General features: G+C 40.9%; 1 protein-coding gene across 4 annotated transcripts in view; it reads right to left on the bottom strand.

The window, feature by feature from the left end:
• Positions 1-5362: 5362 nt before the first annotated feature.
• Positions 5363-17837, bottom strand: part of Lins1 (lines homolog 1) — a 29972-nt gene continuing 17497 nt past the window's right edge. For 2 of the 4 annotated variants that reach the window (XM_031386925.1, XM_031386926.1), the window contains exons 2-7: positions 11622-12084; positions 11446-11535; positions 10725-10866; positions 9373-9960; positions 8092-8263; positions 5363-6316 (exon numbers count right to left, since the gene is read on the bottom strand). In XM_031386925.1, the coding sequence (XP_031242785.1) occupies positions 5455-6316; positions 8092-8263; positions 9373-9960; positions 10725-10866; positions 11446-11535; positions 11622-12032 (2265 nt within the window). In that variant the 5' untranslated portion in view covers positions 12033-12084 and the 3' untranslated portion in view covers positions 5363-5454. The remainder of the gene's footprint in view (positions 6317-8091; positions 8264-9372; positions 9961-10724; positions 10867-11445; positions 11536-11621; positions 12085-17837) is intronic. The other 2 variants (XM_031386927.1, XM_031386928.1) reach the window with 1 other exon arrangement.

Here is a 17837-nt window from a genome sequence, read left to right as displayed (position 1 = left end):
GGTGGTTAATTCGCAATTTCACAGTTGGAAAAATTACAAATTATAAATATTAGTGGAGTGTTCAGCCACAAATGAGACATTTATATTTTATCTCCTCTCTGAACTCATGGAACCCCAAGGAGGAGAGAGCAAGGAGACTGAAACAACCAAATGTCAGGAAGGACTAGAGGGAAATGTGTCTTTTGGATATAGCAGGACCATTGAACTCAGTAACTCACAGAAGCTGTGATTTCCTGTACAAAATCAAGCCAGTGTAGGAGAATACCAGGACAGAGAAATAGGATTGGGTGGGTTAGTGAGCAGGGAGTTGGGGGATGAGATGGGGTAGTTTTCACAGGGGATAAAATTTGCTATGTAAATAAAGAAAACATATAACAATAACAATAACAACAACGACAATAATAATGATGATGATAATAAAGATCAGGTTAACTATTTAAACACTCCTATATCCCCTAAGGAAATAGAAACAATCATTGAAAGTCCTCCAACTTAAAATAGCTCAGGGCCAGATGGTTTCAGTGCAGAATTCTACCAGATTTTCAAAGAAGAGCTAATATCAATATTCTTCAAACTGTTCCACAAAACACAAAAAGAAAGAATATTGCCAAACTCATTCTATGAGGCCACAGTCACCATGATACTTAAACCACACAAAGACCCAAAAAACAAATTTCTCTGATGAACATTAATACAAAGATACTAAAAACCAAACAAACAAACAAAATCAAACAAACTTGCAAACCAAATCCAAGAACATATCAAAAACTTCATCCACCATGATCAACTAGGCTTCATCCCAGAAATGTAGGGATGGTTCAATATAGGAAAATCCATGAATGTAGTTTACCATATAAACAAACTCAAAAAAATCATATGATCATCTCATTAGACACAGAAAATGCCTTTAACAAAATACAGCACCCTTTCATGTTAAAAGTCTTTGAAAGATCAGGGATACAAGGCACACACCTTAACATAATAAAAGCAAAATACAGCAATCCAATAGCCAACATCAAATTAAATGAAGAGAAACTTAAAACAATTCCATTAAAATCAGGGATGGAACAAGGCTGCCAAGTCAGTCTCTATTCAATACAGTACTTGAAATTCTAGATGGAGCAATGAGACATCTAAAGATCATTAAGGGAATAAAAGTTGGAAAGGAAGAAATCAAAGTATTAATATCTGAGGATGATATGATAGTATACATAATTGTTTCCAAAATTCTCCAGAGAACTCCTACAGCTGACAATCACCTTCAGAAAATGGCTGGATACAAAATTAACTTAAAAAAAATCAGTAGCCCTTATTTACACAAACAATAAACAGGCTTAGAAAGAAATTGGGGAAACAACACCCTTTACAATAGCCACAAATAATATAAAATATCTTGGTGTAACTCTAATCAAAACAGTGAGACTTGTATGACAAGTACTTCAAGTCCCTGAAGAAAGAAACTGAGGAAGATATTAGACAATGGGAAGATCCCCCATCTCATGGATCAGTAGGATTAACACAGTGAATCCTTCTGGAGGTATCACCATCCCTGACCTCTAGCTATACTACAAAGCAACAGTAATAAAAACTGTATGGTATTGGCATAGAAACAGCCAGATTGACCAATGGAATAGGATCAAAGACCCTGAAATAAACCCACACACCTATGGATACTTGGTTTTTGACAAAGAAGCTAAACCATATAATGGAAAAATGAAAATATCTTCAACAAATGGTACTGGTCTAGCTGGATGTTTGCATGTAGAAGAACATAAATAGATCCATATTTATTGTCCTGTAATAAAACTCAAGGCCAAGTGGATCAAAGACTTCAACATAAAACTGGATACATTATATCTAATAGAAGAGAAAGTGGGGAATAGCCTTGAATGCATTGGTATAGGAGACAACTTCCTTAACAGAACACCAGTGGCACAGGCTCTAAGATCAACAATTAATAAATGAGATCTGATGAAATTGAAAAGCTTCTATAAGGCAAAGAACACTGTCAACAGAACGAAATGCCAGACTACAGATTGGGAAAAGTTCTTCACCAACCCTACATCTAACAGAAGGCTAATATCCATACTATATAAAGAACTCAAGAAATTAGACATCAGCAAACCAAATAACCCAATTAAAAAGTGGGGTACTGAGCTAGACAGAATTATCAACAGAGGAATCTTGAATGGCCAAGAAGCACTTAAAGAAAAGTTCAGTGTCCTTAGTTACCAGGGAAATGTAAATCAAAATGACCCTAAGATTCCACCTTACACCAATAGGAAAGGTTAAGATAAAAAACTCAGTTGAAAGCACATTCTGGTGAGGGTGTGGAGCAAGGGTGTGGAGCAAGGAGAGTGTTCATTCTCCTAACGCTGGTGGGATTGCAAACTTGTACAACCACTTTGGAAATCACTTTGGCCCTTTCTAAGAAAACCAGGAATAGTTCTACTTCAAGATCCAGTTATACCCCAAAGATGCCCCACTATACCACAAGGATACTTGCTCAACTATGTTCATAGCAGCTTTATTCATAATAGTCAGAAGCTGGAAACAACCTAAATAAAGAATAAAGAAAATGTGTTACGTCTACACAACGGAATACTGTTCAGCTATTAAAAACAAAAATATCATGAAAATTTCAGGCAAATGGATGATGGAACTTGAGAATATTATTCTGGGTGAGGTACCCTGGAGCCAGAAAGACAGATGATATATACTCATTTATGAATAGACATTAGCCATAAAGTAAAAGATAACCATGCTTCAATTCACAGACCCAAAGATACTGGGTAATAAAGTAGGTCCCAAGGGAGGATGTGCAAATCTCACTCAGAAGGGAAAAATAAATAGCCATTGGAGGTGGATGGAAAGAGGAGAGGGGGTGAGGAGGGAAACAAGCATGTTGATCAGGTGTGACAAGAGGTGGGGGACTGGAGAAGGCTGGGAGTGAGAATGGAAATGTGGCAGGTCATCTCTAGTGACTAGATGGTAGGCTGGGACAGGAGAGGATACTGGGAGTCTATTGGGTGGCCCTAGTTGAGATTCCTAACAGAGAGAGATAGACTGAAGTGGCCACCTCCTGTAGCCAGGCAGGACTTCCAGAGGAGGGAAGGGGGAACATCAATCCACTCACAAAATCTCCAACACAAAATTTGTCCAGCTTATAATATGTGCAGGGATAAAGATAAAGGAAAGACTGAGGGAACAGCCAATCAATGACTGCCTCATTGGTTAAGACCCATTCCATGGGAAAGAGCCAACCCCGAACACTATTAATAATATCCTGCTATGCTTGCAGACAGGAACCTAGCATAACTGTCTTCTGAGAGGCTTCATCCAGCAGCGGAGGGAGGCAGTGGATGTAGAGACCCATAGCCAATCATCAGGTAGAGATCTGGAATGCTGAGGAAGAGTTGGAGATAGAAGTGGGCAAGTCGGAAGGGTCAAAGACACCGTAAGACCTTGAGTCAACCAACCTGGGACCATGGGGGTTATGGAGCCTGGGCCACCAATCAGGGAGCTTTCAGGTGCTGGACCTAGGATCCCTACACATTTGTAGCAAATGTGTAGCAAATTGGTTTTCTTATGGGTCCCCTTACAACTGGAACAGGGGCTCTCTCAGTTTGTTTCCTGCTATTAGTTCCCCTTCCCCTAACTGGACTGCCTAGTTGGGCCTCAGTGGGAGAGGATGTGCCTAGTCCTGCTGGGACTAGATGTCCCAGGGTAGGGTGGTACCCAGGGGGCTCCCCTTTCTCTGAGGTGAGAGGGCACTGGGGGAGGTACTTATAAGGGTGTGACTGGAAGGAGAGCAGGGAGGAGCTGTGATTGGGATGTAAAGTGAATAAAAAAATGAAATGTTACAGTACAACAAGAACTTGTCTTATGTGAATATAAGTGAATCTAGGTGGATGTATGCAGGCTGTATGAAGATAGCATGCTGTTTTATAAAGGGACTGTCAATGGGTTTTGGTTTCATGGTGGGGGTAGCAGCAGGTCTTGGAAGTCATGCCTTTGAATACCAAAAAGTAATCATGTATATAAGTATATGAGGATATAAAGGTCTGTCGCTCCTGCTCCAATAGTTTTCTTAAACAAATGAAGCCCAGTATGTGTGTGTATACACACACACACACACACACACACACACACGCACGCACACACATACACACATATATTTTATATTTTGTTGTTGTTGTTGTTTTCGGTGGAGAAGTTTCACATCCACAGCATGGATACAATGCATTCTTTTTTACAGGTCTGTAGTAGTCCAATGAAGTATGTCTGGTCTTGTCTTTTACAACGTCTCATCCATGTTTTAAAATTTTATTTATTTCTATCTCAGTACATTGGTGTTTTACCTGCATGAATATCTGGGTAAGGGTGTCAACTCCCTTGAAATTGGAGTTACAGGCAGTAGTGAGATGCCATGTGGTACTTGTCCGTAGCCCCAGCTCCCAGGGAAGCTGAGGCAAGAGGGCTGCACACAAGAGGTTGAGAACAAGCAAATAGCAAAGAGAGAAAGGAAGCAGAAATGGTCACCAAGTTCAGCACTACAAAGCTTTCCTCGCCATTGCAAGGCCTGTAACTAAGACAAATAAAGTTTAAAAATTCAAGTACACACCACCAATGCATAGCTTTACCAACATGTCTCCTTAAACTTTTTGACACCCACACTTGTATTTGACCACTACCCTTTTGGTTTCTAATATTAACTTTTCCTCCCTCAATGAGTATCAAGGTGTTTTGATGACTCCAGGCAGTTTTCGTCTTGTGTGTGTAGTGTGAGTTGCGTGGATTTGTGTGCCTGTGCCCAAGCCTGTGGAGGCAGAGCAGGATGTCTGGCAGCTTCCTCCCTCATTCTTGGCTTTTCTGCCTTAAGACAGGGTTTCTTCCTCAACTTAAAACTGGCTCTTTGGACAGGCAAACAACTCACAAGGATGAGTATGTGATGTCTTGGATCAGGGCAAGTCATGAGTTAGTCCATGTCTCGGATCAAGGCAGGGCAAATCAAAGCGACAAGACAATGTTACTCCTGCTGGAAAGCTATGCTCAGAACAAAAGAGAAAATAACTGTGGTAGCAAATGGTGCAGCGTGCAGAAATGGATATGCATCACAGGTAGATGTGCAGTGTCCCAGGCCATTACACTTGCTCTTAAGCTTCTGGCCTCTTGAGCTCAGAAGATAAATCTTACTTAGTTTAGGCTACAGAATATGCAGTTGTTTGTCATAGTGAATTCTGTGTAGTCTGAACTAGCATAAACGTCCAGCTGTGGCATGACTGGGCCAGCTGACTTGTCACAGGGTGTACCTTTCTCAGACACTATGCTGCTCCATAAGGCAAAGACTCAGAAATCCATATTTGTAGTTTGCTTGTTTTTATTTATCTTAGATAAACAATTTATATGAAAGACAACAAACTTGAGGACAAATGCTGCTGTGTTACTCAGGGCTCACGTGTTATCATACTTGGCCTCCACGCCTTTCAACAACTTCAGAAGGGCCGCTGGGTTATATGGGAAGAGATTTTTCTCTTGCAAACGGTAAACTGAACCATGTAGCTCCTCAAGGCATTTCACTGTACGAAGAAACAATCCCACTTCCCAGACAGTCCTGTCTGGAGCAACTTGACTCTCAGCTGAGAAGGGAGAACTGGACTCTGCAGAAAGCAGAGGCCTTGACTGAGACTCCAGGCTACATTCCTTTTGGTCTTTACATGTCCTAGGCAGGCCCTGGATTTCCCCAGTCATTTCTTGACATAAAGATGTCTGTTTGCTCTTTGTTAAATGCTCATTTGTGGTTTCTTCTTCAGAAGCTTCAGAGCTGTCATAATCTACCAGACTCTGTGGTGACCGGTAAGGTGGGCCATTAGCTGGCACTGAGTGAGTTTCCTTGGGCATCATGACCTGGCTCTGGGGTTCAGAGGAGGCATCAGAAGTGCAGGGAAGCCAGGGGCAAGTATTTTCTCCAATAGAAGCCAGAGCATGAGGTACTCTATGGCTGGTGCTTCTGCCATGGGCAGGTGAGGGGACAGGATCATGAACATTTACTCCACATTGTGATTCCACTGCAGCAAAGAACTTGCAGATGGACAGAAAGTGGCCCCAGTCTTTCTGCAGTAGTTTTAAATATTTAACAAAATATTCAAGAAAACAGGTTTCTGAGGATATCAAGAAGTCAAGAAGAACCATAGAATCAAACGCTATATTCTTTAAGAAGAATAAGAAAATACAGTGAGGATTACAGCCATGTCTGTGTGTGGAGTGGATCCATGCTTCCTTTTCTTGGGTCAGACTTGCAGAAGCGTCCCATTCTCTGAAAAGGCAGACGAGGGAGGGCTGAGGCTGACAGCTCTTTACAAACATGTTTGTGCACTTAATTGTATACCACTTTAAAGGAAACAAATCAAAACTGAATCTGTTCACCACCAAATCCACCAAATTCAAATTGAATCTGCTCACCATTGCCCAGTTTTAGTTTCTGTCTGCACAAAAGCGTTCTGTCTGTTCTTCTACATCAAAAGCTCTCTCTCTAGGGTAACTTAGTCTATGTTTAAAATGGAACACCAAACTATCTCATTAGGGGTACTCATGTGACCCCAGACTGACCAATCAGAACATGGCCTCATGATCCACAGTTAATCAGATCCTCCCAGAGACATCTCTACAGCTAAGAAAGATTACAACTCTAAGACTGATAAAAAGGAAGCCTGAAGCTGCTGGTGGCCAGGCCTGAGAATGAGTCAGGCTGTGAGACCATAAACAGGGAAAATAATGGCTGCCATGATTTAACACAGGCGGCAGGGGGAGGGGGAGGGGGAGGGGGAGGGATAGGGAGAAAGAACCACATATAGAAACAGACAAACACACATACATAGACACACAACCACGTAAAGAGAGACAGACAGACACAGAGACATGTACACACGCACATGTAGACAACACACACAGTTATACCTGATGCCAATTTGATGCCCTTAAAATTCTCAACCAGGCCTCAAAGAAAAAATTTGGTTTTGCTTAAAACAATTTGAATTGGTCTCTGCCATTTACAAACAAGAAAACCTTAGCATGGTGACATTTTTCATACCCAAGGTATGAAAATCTCCCTCTCTGAACACCATGAGCCAAAGCGAAGGCAGTCAGACTCTCACATAAACCAGAGGAGGAGTAAAAAGACAGTGCTGAGTGCAATCAAGATACACTCTTGAACTTTCTATCAGGACTTGATATGCACCAGGGCTTCTGATTCTTGAGTAGAACCTTTGAAACACTTAAGAGTGTTTCACTTGAGTGAAATCTTTGAAAACTGGCCCCAAACACAGATGGAAAGCAGTGTTGCTTCCCTCAGCAATTTAACTCGAGATAATCACACACACACACACACACACACACACACACACACACACACACACACACACACACAGAGACAGAGAGACAGAGACAGAGAGAAACAGAGACAGACAGAGAGACAGAGACAGAGAGAAACAGAGACAGACAGAGAGACAAAGACAGAGAGCCATTGCCAGCTGGTCCTAACATAGCAAGCACAGGCTGTATTGCTAATCATTAGTGGGAAAGCCCTTCTCCCAGGCCAAGGGAGAGGGAAATGGAGCAGGTTCTTGAGGGTTTTAATAAAGCAGGACTGAACTAATGGAAAGGGTCAGTGTTGTCAGCTTCAGAAACACAATTGGGTGGCAGTGTCCCAGCAATGTGGCTCCAGAGGGAGCAGCCCAGGTGTCAGTGTATGAAATACAAGTTTGGAAAGGCTCCTTTGATTATATTTGCATTCACTTTAACAAGGCAAAACACACCAGGTTGAAGCTTAATTCAGACAAGTAGTCTTGGAGGTTTAAAACACTGTTAACTACCAGCTGAGGTTCAGAGAAGGTACTGGCTTCACACAGGCGATACCTGATTATAATAGCATCCATTTTCATGCAAGGCAGAGCTGAAACAGGAGGAAATCACCAGACAATCTAACCAAGTAGGAAAAAGAAATAATGCACCACACAGAAACCCATTTTCTGATGTGAGTGTTTCCTCACTCTCTGGGTAGTAGGCAGCCTAAGTTACTAGAAATACACAAACCTGGTCAAGTGGAGGTAGATGCGTAGGGAGGCTTTGGCGGCCTCCAACATGTCATCATCCTGCTCTATGAAGACCCTGGATAGCCACTCGCACGAGTTGTGTAGCTGGAGAGAGGGCTGCAGGTGAGGCTTTAAGAAGGCCAGTAGCTTGGACATGAACGTCTGCAAGTCAACTTCAAATGACAGAAATGTCAAAGTTCAGGGGATGCTTATAAATACACAAACACCATCTTGTTTGTATGCAAATTTGTGCATGCATTTCTGTAATCCACACTCAGAAAGCCCTAGACTCGGGATTATCTATTTCACATATGAGAACTGAGGACAGCAAAGGTGACTTACAGAAGGGCACAAGTTTAAAATGTATGTATGGTCAGGACATTGACTGACAAAATCTAGTCACAGATTTGTCTAAGAGATAAGTATGTGATCTCATGATGACAGCAGGTTATAAAACTGAGTGGACAACGGTCTCTTCCTTGGTGACCACAGTTTTCTGCTAACTGTAGACTGCTAAGTCATAAAAAGAAGTAGCTTCAAAATAACAGAAAAATCTTCCTTCCTTTTGCTTGTTAAAGAACCAAAAGAAAGTACAAGTATGGCAAAAATCTAGACTTCTGGGAGTTAAACTGCAACTCAACCTCTGAATTATGTAACAGATGCCACCTAGTGTTATAAACTGTAATCGTGCTAATTAAAACATCCTATGATACCCAGATCATCCTGAGAGGTCACCACAGCTGAAGAATCACACGCTGTCCTAGTAACCGCAGCTGCCTGCCTGGAGAGCTCTACTGTTCATTTCCCCGTGCAATGGAAGACATGTCCTTTACAACACCACACTGAGAATCACTCTTCCAGGCACTCCCAGCCTAGACTTCAAGTTATCTGTGACAATTCCTTTATCAAAAGAACTTCCCAACAGTGCCAACACAACTTCTGGTGATCAGTAATCAACATGAATAGTCAGACTGCTTTTATGAATAATATAATTACATATGAGCTAACTGCCATTTGCTTAGTAGTGATTCAAAAAGCAACTATTTTTGTATTCATTATCCAGTGCATATTATTGTATAAAAAAGCTGATATGTGTCTTGAAATTCCAGTCCCCTACAGCCCCTTTTACCTTTAAAAAAGTATTTACTGAGTTTAATCAGGAAAACACAGCTAAATTACTGAAATGATACTAGCCTTAGTACTCAATAGTCATGAGGCCCTCTTCTTAAGTAAAAAATTAATTGTGTAGAATTTTGAATAAAAAATGAGTCTAGAGAATTACCTTTCATTTCAGTTGCTGAGGTATAATTCTGGAACTTAATTTCTAAAGATTTCACTGTAATTAAGCTTACTGCTCTTAGGGTCACGTGATCAGGACCAGACCTGAGTCTGCCTCCAGGTTGAACTTCATCCCCTCCAAAGCAGGAAGGCTTTCCAGGAACAGCCAGTGCCTTCCACAACCCTGCATGGACAGCGTGCAGAAGTGCATCAGCTAAAGCGAGCATGTCACTCTCCAGAAGATGGTCTGGTGACGTCAGGGTAGGCACAGGTTCACGGCAGAGGTCTTCGCCCACTTTACAGAGAAGGCACTTTTTGATCAGTATAACCAATTTCCTTTTTATAAAAGCTGGAACAGGCCAGGCAAGAATATCTAGAGCATGGGGTTTCAAAAATAACATCCTCTGGCTCCTAAAGTGCAGTTTTAGGTAGATTCTGGAGGCTACGAGAAGCTCAAGCAGCTCCAGAAAGCACATCAGGCTGTTGATTATGTTAGAGGGATTCTGGAAGCTTCCAAAATGCCGAGACAATAAGGAATTATAGAATACTTCAAAAGTAGTGTCAAAAGGAGTCAAGAGCTGCTTTAGACTTTCTGTAATTATAAAACAGGAGTTATAAGCAACAGGAAAAACAAAATCTTTCTCAAAACAATTTTACAATTTATGTGTGTATATGTATACATATATATGTGTATATATCACTTTATAAGATAAAAAATAGGTTTAAGAATAATAATATTTATTCTTCTAATAAGAAGTTGGTTTACTTCTTATTAGAGAATATACAGATTAACAGCTAATTACTAAAACTTAATGCATGCGTTATGAATACGGGCAGACTATACAACAGAGAGTTAATGATTAAGTTTTAATTTCCTTTTTAAAAGGTTATCTTCAGTACTCAAGAGATAGTCTGTTTGGTAAAGTGCTTGCTGCATAAGCATGAAGTACTGAATTAGGATTGCTAGCAGCCACAGAAAAGGCGCACAACTCTAACACCTGTGCTGGGAGGTGGAGATGGAGCTCACTGGCAACCATCCTGGCTCAGCTCAAGAGCTCTGGGTTCACTGAGAAATCTTAGCTCAATAAATATGCTGGAAAGAGATTGAGGAAGACACCCAAGATTGACTTCTAGCCTCTACAAGCATACACATGCACACACATATCCACATGCATATGTTCACACACCCAAAACATACACCACTCCAAGGTTATGGTCAATAAAAAAAAAATCAGGAGCAAGATTGTGGACTTTTCCATACTTCAAGAGAGATGAGGTATAACACGATTTTTATTCTTCATTATAAATGCAAACTCCTATGAGGGTGATGAGCATATGTGGCTAGGTCATCTTTACCTGTTCTCTGAGAATGTTTGTCTTTAAAGATCTCTTTTATTACAGCTGTAAGGACCCAGAGGCAATGTCCTGCTTCGCCACTCTCAGAGGACTCAGAGAGATGCTTCTGGCAAAAAGTGACCCAGGAACTACTTAACGTTTTCTACAAATGAGAAAAAAAAAGGGTAGTTACTATTTTGTTTGTAATAAAAAACTATCACACAACACAACATACAAAATGTTGTTTACTTGTTTGCTTAAAAAAAGTATGCTTTGACAAAACCAAGAAGGAAAAATATTCTAATACTCTTTAAGGCAGGAAAAGCAACACAGGATAGAAGTGAAGAGTCAAAAAGAACTATGAAAATATCCATGTCATTTACTAATGATACAATAATATGTCTTCCTTTTCTTTATTCTTGATTCTACTATCTAAATATTCTACCATAAACATATTACATATTCAAAGTGTTATTTTAAGAAAGAAGGAATTGAAACAGAAAGACAACAGATGCTTGGATCTGTGTGTGCTTGCAGGCACAGGTACACATGTGTGTGCAAGTACACTAGGTAGCCTCAGGTGGCCTCCACAAGCATTTTCTTCTTTATTTTTTGGGGTAGGAACTTATTTCATTCCTACATTTTTGGATTTGCATGTTATTATGGGTGCAAGTATCTTATTAACTCAAACATGTGAACTTAAAACACTAAGAGAAATAACTAACGTGCTGGCTTATCTGACCTTCTCTCTCAGCTGGAAATACAGGAGCGAGGTGAGGCACTTTGCAGCCATGTGGGACAACAACTTATTGGAATTCTGAAGCATGCAGATCTACAGCAAAACAAACACAGTTCGTCACACTGCTGAAGCCTTAACATCTTTACTTAGTGTCTAAATCTTTATAAAAAGTGGCTCACCAATTTGGAATCGAGTTCAATGGACTGCAAAAGGGTTTCGGCTAGCTCTCTGTACCCCTCCTTCTCATGGGTCTCAGTTTCAGCAGACAGTCCTCGTCTCAGTATCATGTCAATCACTGTTAACTGAAGGAGCCTCAACTCCCAGGCTCTGTCTACCTGAAGGTGTCTCTTGGAACACTCCTGTGCTTCAGGAAGAAGGGTCACCTCATGGGAGAATGGCTCATGCTGGCCTGCCATGCCACTGAGCGCACCATGGACATTAGACTGAGCTACAGAGAAGGTTGCACAGCCACCTTGTTCTGAGAGATCTGGGTTGAGATAAGAGATGTAACCATGGACGTCATCTTCAAGGGTGGCTCCAAGAAGTACTTTCCTGTATAATTGATCCAAAATTCCTTGGACAACTTCCATTTTGATTTCCAGAATGTATCACATAAGAGGGTCAACAACCACTCAGTGAAGCCTGAAAGAGAAAAAGTAATTTATAATTATAAGTGTTAAAGCTGTATTACAAGTGAAACAAAACTGTGCTCACTTAGGAAGTCTCAAGTTAGAGATAATAGTAGTTGTTGGACTCTTCAAACGAAAAATATAACAACACTTTAAAACCGCAATGGCAAAATGTATGTTTTATATGTAAATATAGGAACATAGAACTCTCTATAGTGTTGTTTTGCTTTTGTTGGGTGTGCGTGTGCATGAAAGTGCATGAGTGCATGAGGCAAGCACTCTCCTGAGCTTCATCCCTACACTTGTCTTTTAATTTCTGTTTGGAGGCGGGAACTCTGTAAGCTGCCTACAGTAGTAGGCTGGCCTCGACCTTATTCTGTAGCTTAGGAAGCCCTTGAACTTGTGATCCTCCTGCATCAGACAAACAGGTATCTGGGATCATGAGCTGGCATCACCAGGCCCAGGTGAAAAACACCAGCTTCCTGTAACACTTCTTGGTGGCTGCCTCAATTCTCGATCTTGGTACTGTTGAAAATGGAGCCAGACTCCTTTATATGGGGAGCTGCCAGTACACTCCAGACTGGTAAGCAATCCCTGCCCTCATCCAGTCATTCTCAAGCCTCTACCATCTCCCAGCCAAATACCCCAGAATCAGCCACCAGACTCCGCTGACTACAAATGTCCACCAACATTGTTAGATGCCCCAGTTTAAATCTACTGGGGTAAATCAAAATTTTTACCTTCACTTCCAATTTATAGATTAAAACCTGAAGTTACATTGCTATATAGCTATTGATTACTAAGTTCCAACTTAAAGTTATATAATATAATATTATATAACATTAAGATTAAAATCCTTGGTCACCACTTCTGTAACTAGGTAAATTTTAGGTGCTATCCCAAGAGAGTCAAGAAGAGAAGGGAAAGCATACCTAAATGAGCAGGCTGTACTTGTAACTAGATAAAAATTTAGACATTCAGGCTGTTCCAGAATTCTCTGTCATAATGAAGACCAATGGTGAGATACATATGACACATTTAAAGCCACACACAGCTTTAAAAACAGAGAATATGAGCAATCAGTTGATGCCAGAGGAAGCATGCTATATCACTAGGGTAAGCAAAAGAGAGGACTGGAAATTCTTACAGAGAAATATTGGGACCTCTGGGAATCTACTGAGCTACCTCAAACCTCTCTCTCTCTCTCTCTCTCTCTCTCTCTCTCTCTCTCTCACACACACACACACACACACACACACACACACACCCCTTATGTACAGACAAGCAAAGAATCCTTTCCTAGTGGGGAAGAGAGTTTTTTTGGCTTTTGCATCTTTTTGTAAACTTATTTTAACACTCCCAGTTTCCATATAAGTTTTAGTTCTCTTTCTTTAAATGGGTTGTGACAGCTGCTGATTCCCTCATCAATTCATGAGTTTTTTGTAAAACTCAAAACAAACAAACAAACAAACAAACACCCCAAAACAACCAATATGCATTTCACACAGTCCTCTGTCTTCTTCTTTAGTCAATGTTACTTTTGTTTTATGTGTATGGGTGCTTTGCCTGCATGTATGTCCATGTGCCATTTGCATACCTGGTGCTCATAGAGGTTGGAAGAGAGTGTCAGATCCCCTGAAACTGAAGTTACAAATGGATGTTAGCTGCAGTGGTGCTCTGAATGAGAATGGCACCCAAAGACTCAGGTACTTGCATGCTTGGTCAGCAGTTCGTGGAACTGTTTGGGAAGGATTGGGAGGCGTGGACTTGGAGGAGGTGTGTCACTGAGGGTGGGCTGAGGTTTCAGAAGCCCATGCCACTCTCTCTGCCTCCAGCTTGTGGATCAGATGCAAGGTCTCAGCTACTGCTCCAGTGTCATGCCTGCTTGCCACCTGGCTCCCCAGCATGATAGTCATGACTCTAACTTTTTGGAACTATGAGTTCCCAAGTTAAATGCACTCTTTTATAAGTTGCCTTGGTCATGGTGTCTTTTCATAGCAATAGAAATGTAGCTAAGAAAGTTGCCATGTGGGTGCTGGGAATCAAACTCAGATCCTCTGGAAGAGACAGTGCTCTTTACCACTGGGCCATCTCTCCAGCCCCTGTTGAACCATCTCTGTAGCTCCTAATTTTATCTTCTTAAAACATACTCCTTTAAAATACCCCATGATTTCCTCTTCTCCACCACATCTCATATCTAGCTACCTTGCACATGTTTAAATCCCTTCCTCAAAGGAAAGGTTATGAGACTAGCATTCACACTGGGCCTCCCTTCTACAGTGTGGCTCATTCACAGGTCCTGACTCTGTCAATCTCTTTTTAAAATTTATGTGTATGGGTGTTTTGCTTGCGTGTATGTTTGTGGGCCATAAGCATGCCTTTCTTATTCTCTTGTTAGTTTGATTGTTTTTCTTTTGTTTTCAGTTTGCTTGATTGATTGTTCTGTGGCAGAGTCCCACTATGTAGACCAGGCTGGTCTCAAACTCACAGAGATATACCTGCCATTTCCTCAGGAATTCTGGGGATACAGGTGTGCACCACCACACCTAGCTCAGACTATTATGGCTTGCTTCTTTCCATTTAGCACTTAAGGAATCTCAACGGTGGACACCTCACCAGACACAGTTTTGCAGTAGAGAACTAAAATGGAGCAGCTAATATTAAGAAACCTATAGATTTTAAATTTATGAATAAAACTTTTGGTTAAGTCTTCTCTGAATGGTATTTTAAGATCATTTTTATCTTTATTTATGTGTACATGAGTGTCTGTGGGGGGGGTTTTGCACTATATAACTACAGTAACAGCAGATGCCAGAAGAGGTCACCAGATCCCCTGGACCTGAAGTCACAGCCAGTTGTGCGTGACTAGAAGTAGAGACTGGGAACTGAACTCAGGTCCACTGTAAGTGTAGCAAGCATTCTTAACTACCAAGCAATCTTTCCAAGCTCTATCTTCAAGCTGTGGTATATATTCCACAGAATTTAATAATCTACATTGTGGGAGCTTTGTTCTGTTTGACACTGCTGTACTCACGTAAGCAGCAATGGCTAAGAAGTACTGTAACCCTCTGCAATGCTAACATGCAGCTAACCAGAAAGGGCTGTCTTGTGTCTGTGTGTCTAGATGGGAATGACCTCCACCATCCATATCCTTTCCCCCTCTTTTGCAGATAGAATTTGGCTAAGTTGCACAGGCTGTCCTTGAATATTATCTTCATTCCTCAGCCACAAAATTCACCAGGACTATAGGGTCCCATCAAACTGTATAAACTTAGTCTGATTTCTTAGAATCATTCCTTGGAATTCCTCTGAGAGGTTTTCCATTAGAGAACGTTCTCTGAACTGCAATGGCCTGAATAAAATCAGCTGTTGGTATATTTTTCCAGATATATGTCAGAAATTGGCCTTCATATTATATTTCAAAGTCTAAAAACCTTTTCATAACACTAATTTTTTTTAGTAGTACTGATACTTAGAATATTTTAGGCTTTAACTATCATCAAATGTTTATATCTTATCATTAAAAACTTCAGCAATAAATGCATTTTCATTTTAATGTTATACATAGCAATAGAAATACTTCAAACACTTTGCTATCACCTCACACTTTACTAAGTGAGAATGAAACCTTGGTCCTTGGTCACTTTTCACAACCATCCTCTCAGCGAGCAGGTTGAAGTCAGTGTCAGAGAATATCAGAATGGGGGTCGGGTAAGGCAGCCTATCTTCTTCTCAGGGTAGGACCCAGCCTCTTTAGTAGGAATGATTCTAAGAAATCAGATTAAGTTTGAACAGTTTAGATGAAGTATTTAAGCGTCCTGTTAGAATAGTGGGCACACTCATTTAAAGTACCGCTGTCATTTGTCACAGGTGCCTACTGCCAAGCCTCATGGTAGGATTCAGTCCCTTGGTCCTCCAGGTAAAGAGATATAACTGACTCCCACAAGTAGTTCTCTAATATCCATGTGTAGTATGAATGTACATGAATATATACAAATGCATACAGACAATAACAATACATATTTGGTTGGAAAATGGAGCTCAAGAGTAGAGCATTGACTATGTTCAATGAGGTCCTCCTAGGTTCTATTCCCCAGAATATTCAGCAGGGCTTTTTACAGGCAGAAAATATAACAAATACTCAGGAAAGACTTGACTAAGGGACAGTGAGTGCTGGGGAGCCTCTACTGGGGCCTAGCATAACACTTCAATTGCACTTCAAACTTGATTCATTGTCATCAAAACAAACAAATGAACCAAAAATACAGCATTGAAATGAAAAACTACTGAAGAAAAATTTCCTGCCTTGCCCCAGAAAAAAGTGCTATATTAAAGGAAAAGAAGATCTGAAAAAGCAGACTAGGGAATCAACTGGCCACACTGTGTCGCTCAAGTGGTTGCCCATGGGTTTGCCTACTGCAAACTGAAATGTCATGCTGATCTGGAGAGAGATGTCCATTCTGAAGCCATGCCTGTCAAAATGTGGTCAAAGCTAGCTGTCTAGTATGGGAGCCTCTGTATGTGAGTCTATGAAACACCTATATGGGGTCCACAAGGGAGGCCACCAACTCTGGAAAAAGAATATTGGAGATGTCTAACCAGGACATGGACATAAAACTTGAAATTAATCCTTATGTGATGTGCACTGACACTATCCATTTTTTTTTCTGATGTAAAAAAATTCTAAAAAAATTATCCTTTTAGAAAAAAATGTAATACAAAGCCTTGAACTATTGCAGATAGCTCTGGGGCTATTTGTAATTTGATGCTAATTCCCTTCTCCTGTGAGGGGCTGCAGAACAAGTAATGAGTCAGCACTCAGGTAATTTCCTGTAAACCTTCTTCCCACCTTAATTTGTAAAATAAAGGCTAGAGTTGGTGATTGGGCAGTGAAAGGGAAGGTGGAGCTGAAAGTTGTTAAAAAGAAGGAGTGGGAGAGAGGGTGCAGAGGAGGTGGAAGGAAAGCCGAGCAGAAGCACATGGTCTGGAGAAACCACAAGTTATAAGGGGTCTCATAGATGGGGAAGATGGTAGTGTAGTGGTAGATCTGCCCAATCTAGGCGCACAGCTTGTATTCAATATTAATTGAATTGTGTTTTCATTGCTGGGGTATATTTGGGTTGGAGATTTACCATAACACTGACCTCTTGTCAAAGAATATATAGTACACAAAAAACATCTTCCAACAACCTCTTCTAGAAACATGGTACATAAAGCAAAATTTGAAGCGCTAGACTCAAACAAAATTAAAATATTTGCTTTCTAAGAAATCCTATGAAGAAGCTGAGAATATTGCTCAGTGGTAAAGTCCACGATCAATACTATGAGGTTCTAGGTTCAACCCCTGGTAGAGAGGGAAAGAAAGGAAGAAAATAAGCAAAGTTACTTGTCTTACTTAGGGTTTCCATTGCTGTGAAGCGACACTATGACCAAGGCAACTCTTATAAGGAATGGAATATCTAATTGGGGCTCGCTTACAAATTCAGAGATTCAGTCCATTCTGATCATGGTGGGAAGCATGGCAGCATCGGGGCAGGTATGATGCTGGAGGAGCCTTATGTTCTACATCTTGATCTGAAGGCAGCCAGGAGAAGACTGACTTCCAGGCAGCTCAAAGGAGAGTCTCAAAAGTCCACTCCCACAATGACACACTTCCTCCAAGCAAGGCCACACCTCCTAATAGTGCCACTCCCTGAGCCAAGCATATTCAAACCACCACAGGTACAAAGAGTTAGTACCATAAAAACACAAAAATCAGGACCGACT

The sequence above is a fragment of the Mastomys coucha genome, unplaced genomic scaffold (assembly GCF_008632895.1).
Source record: "Mastomys coucha isolate ucsf_1 unplaced genomic scaffold, UCSF_Mcou_1 pScaffold21, whole genome shotgun sequence".
In the NCBI taxonomy this organism is placed as follows: Eukaryota; Metazoa; Chordata; class Mammalia; order Rodentia; family Muridae; genus Mastomys; species Mastomys coucha.
The sequence above is the reverse complement of the archived record's forward strand: the minus strand, read 5'-3'. Positions and strand labels throughout refer to the sequence as shown.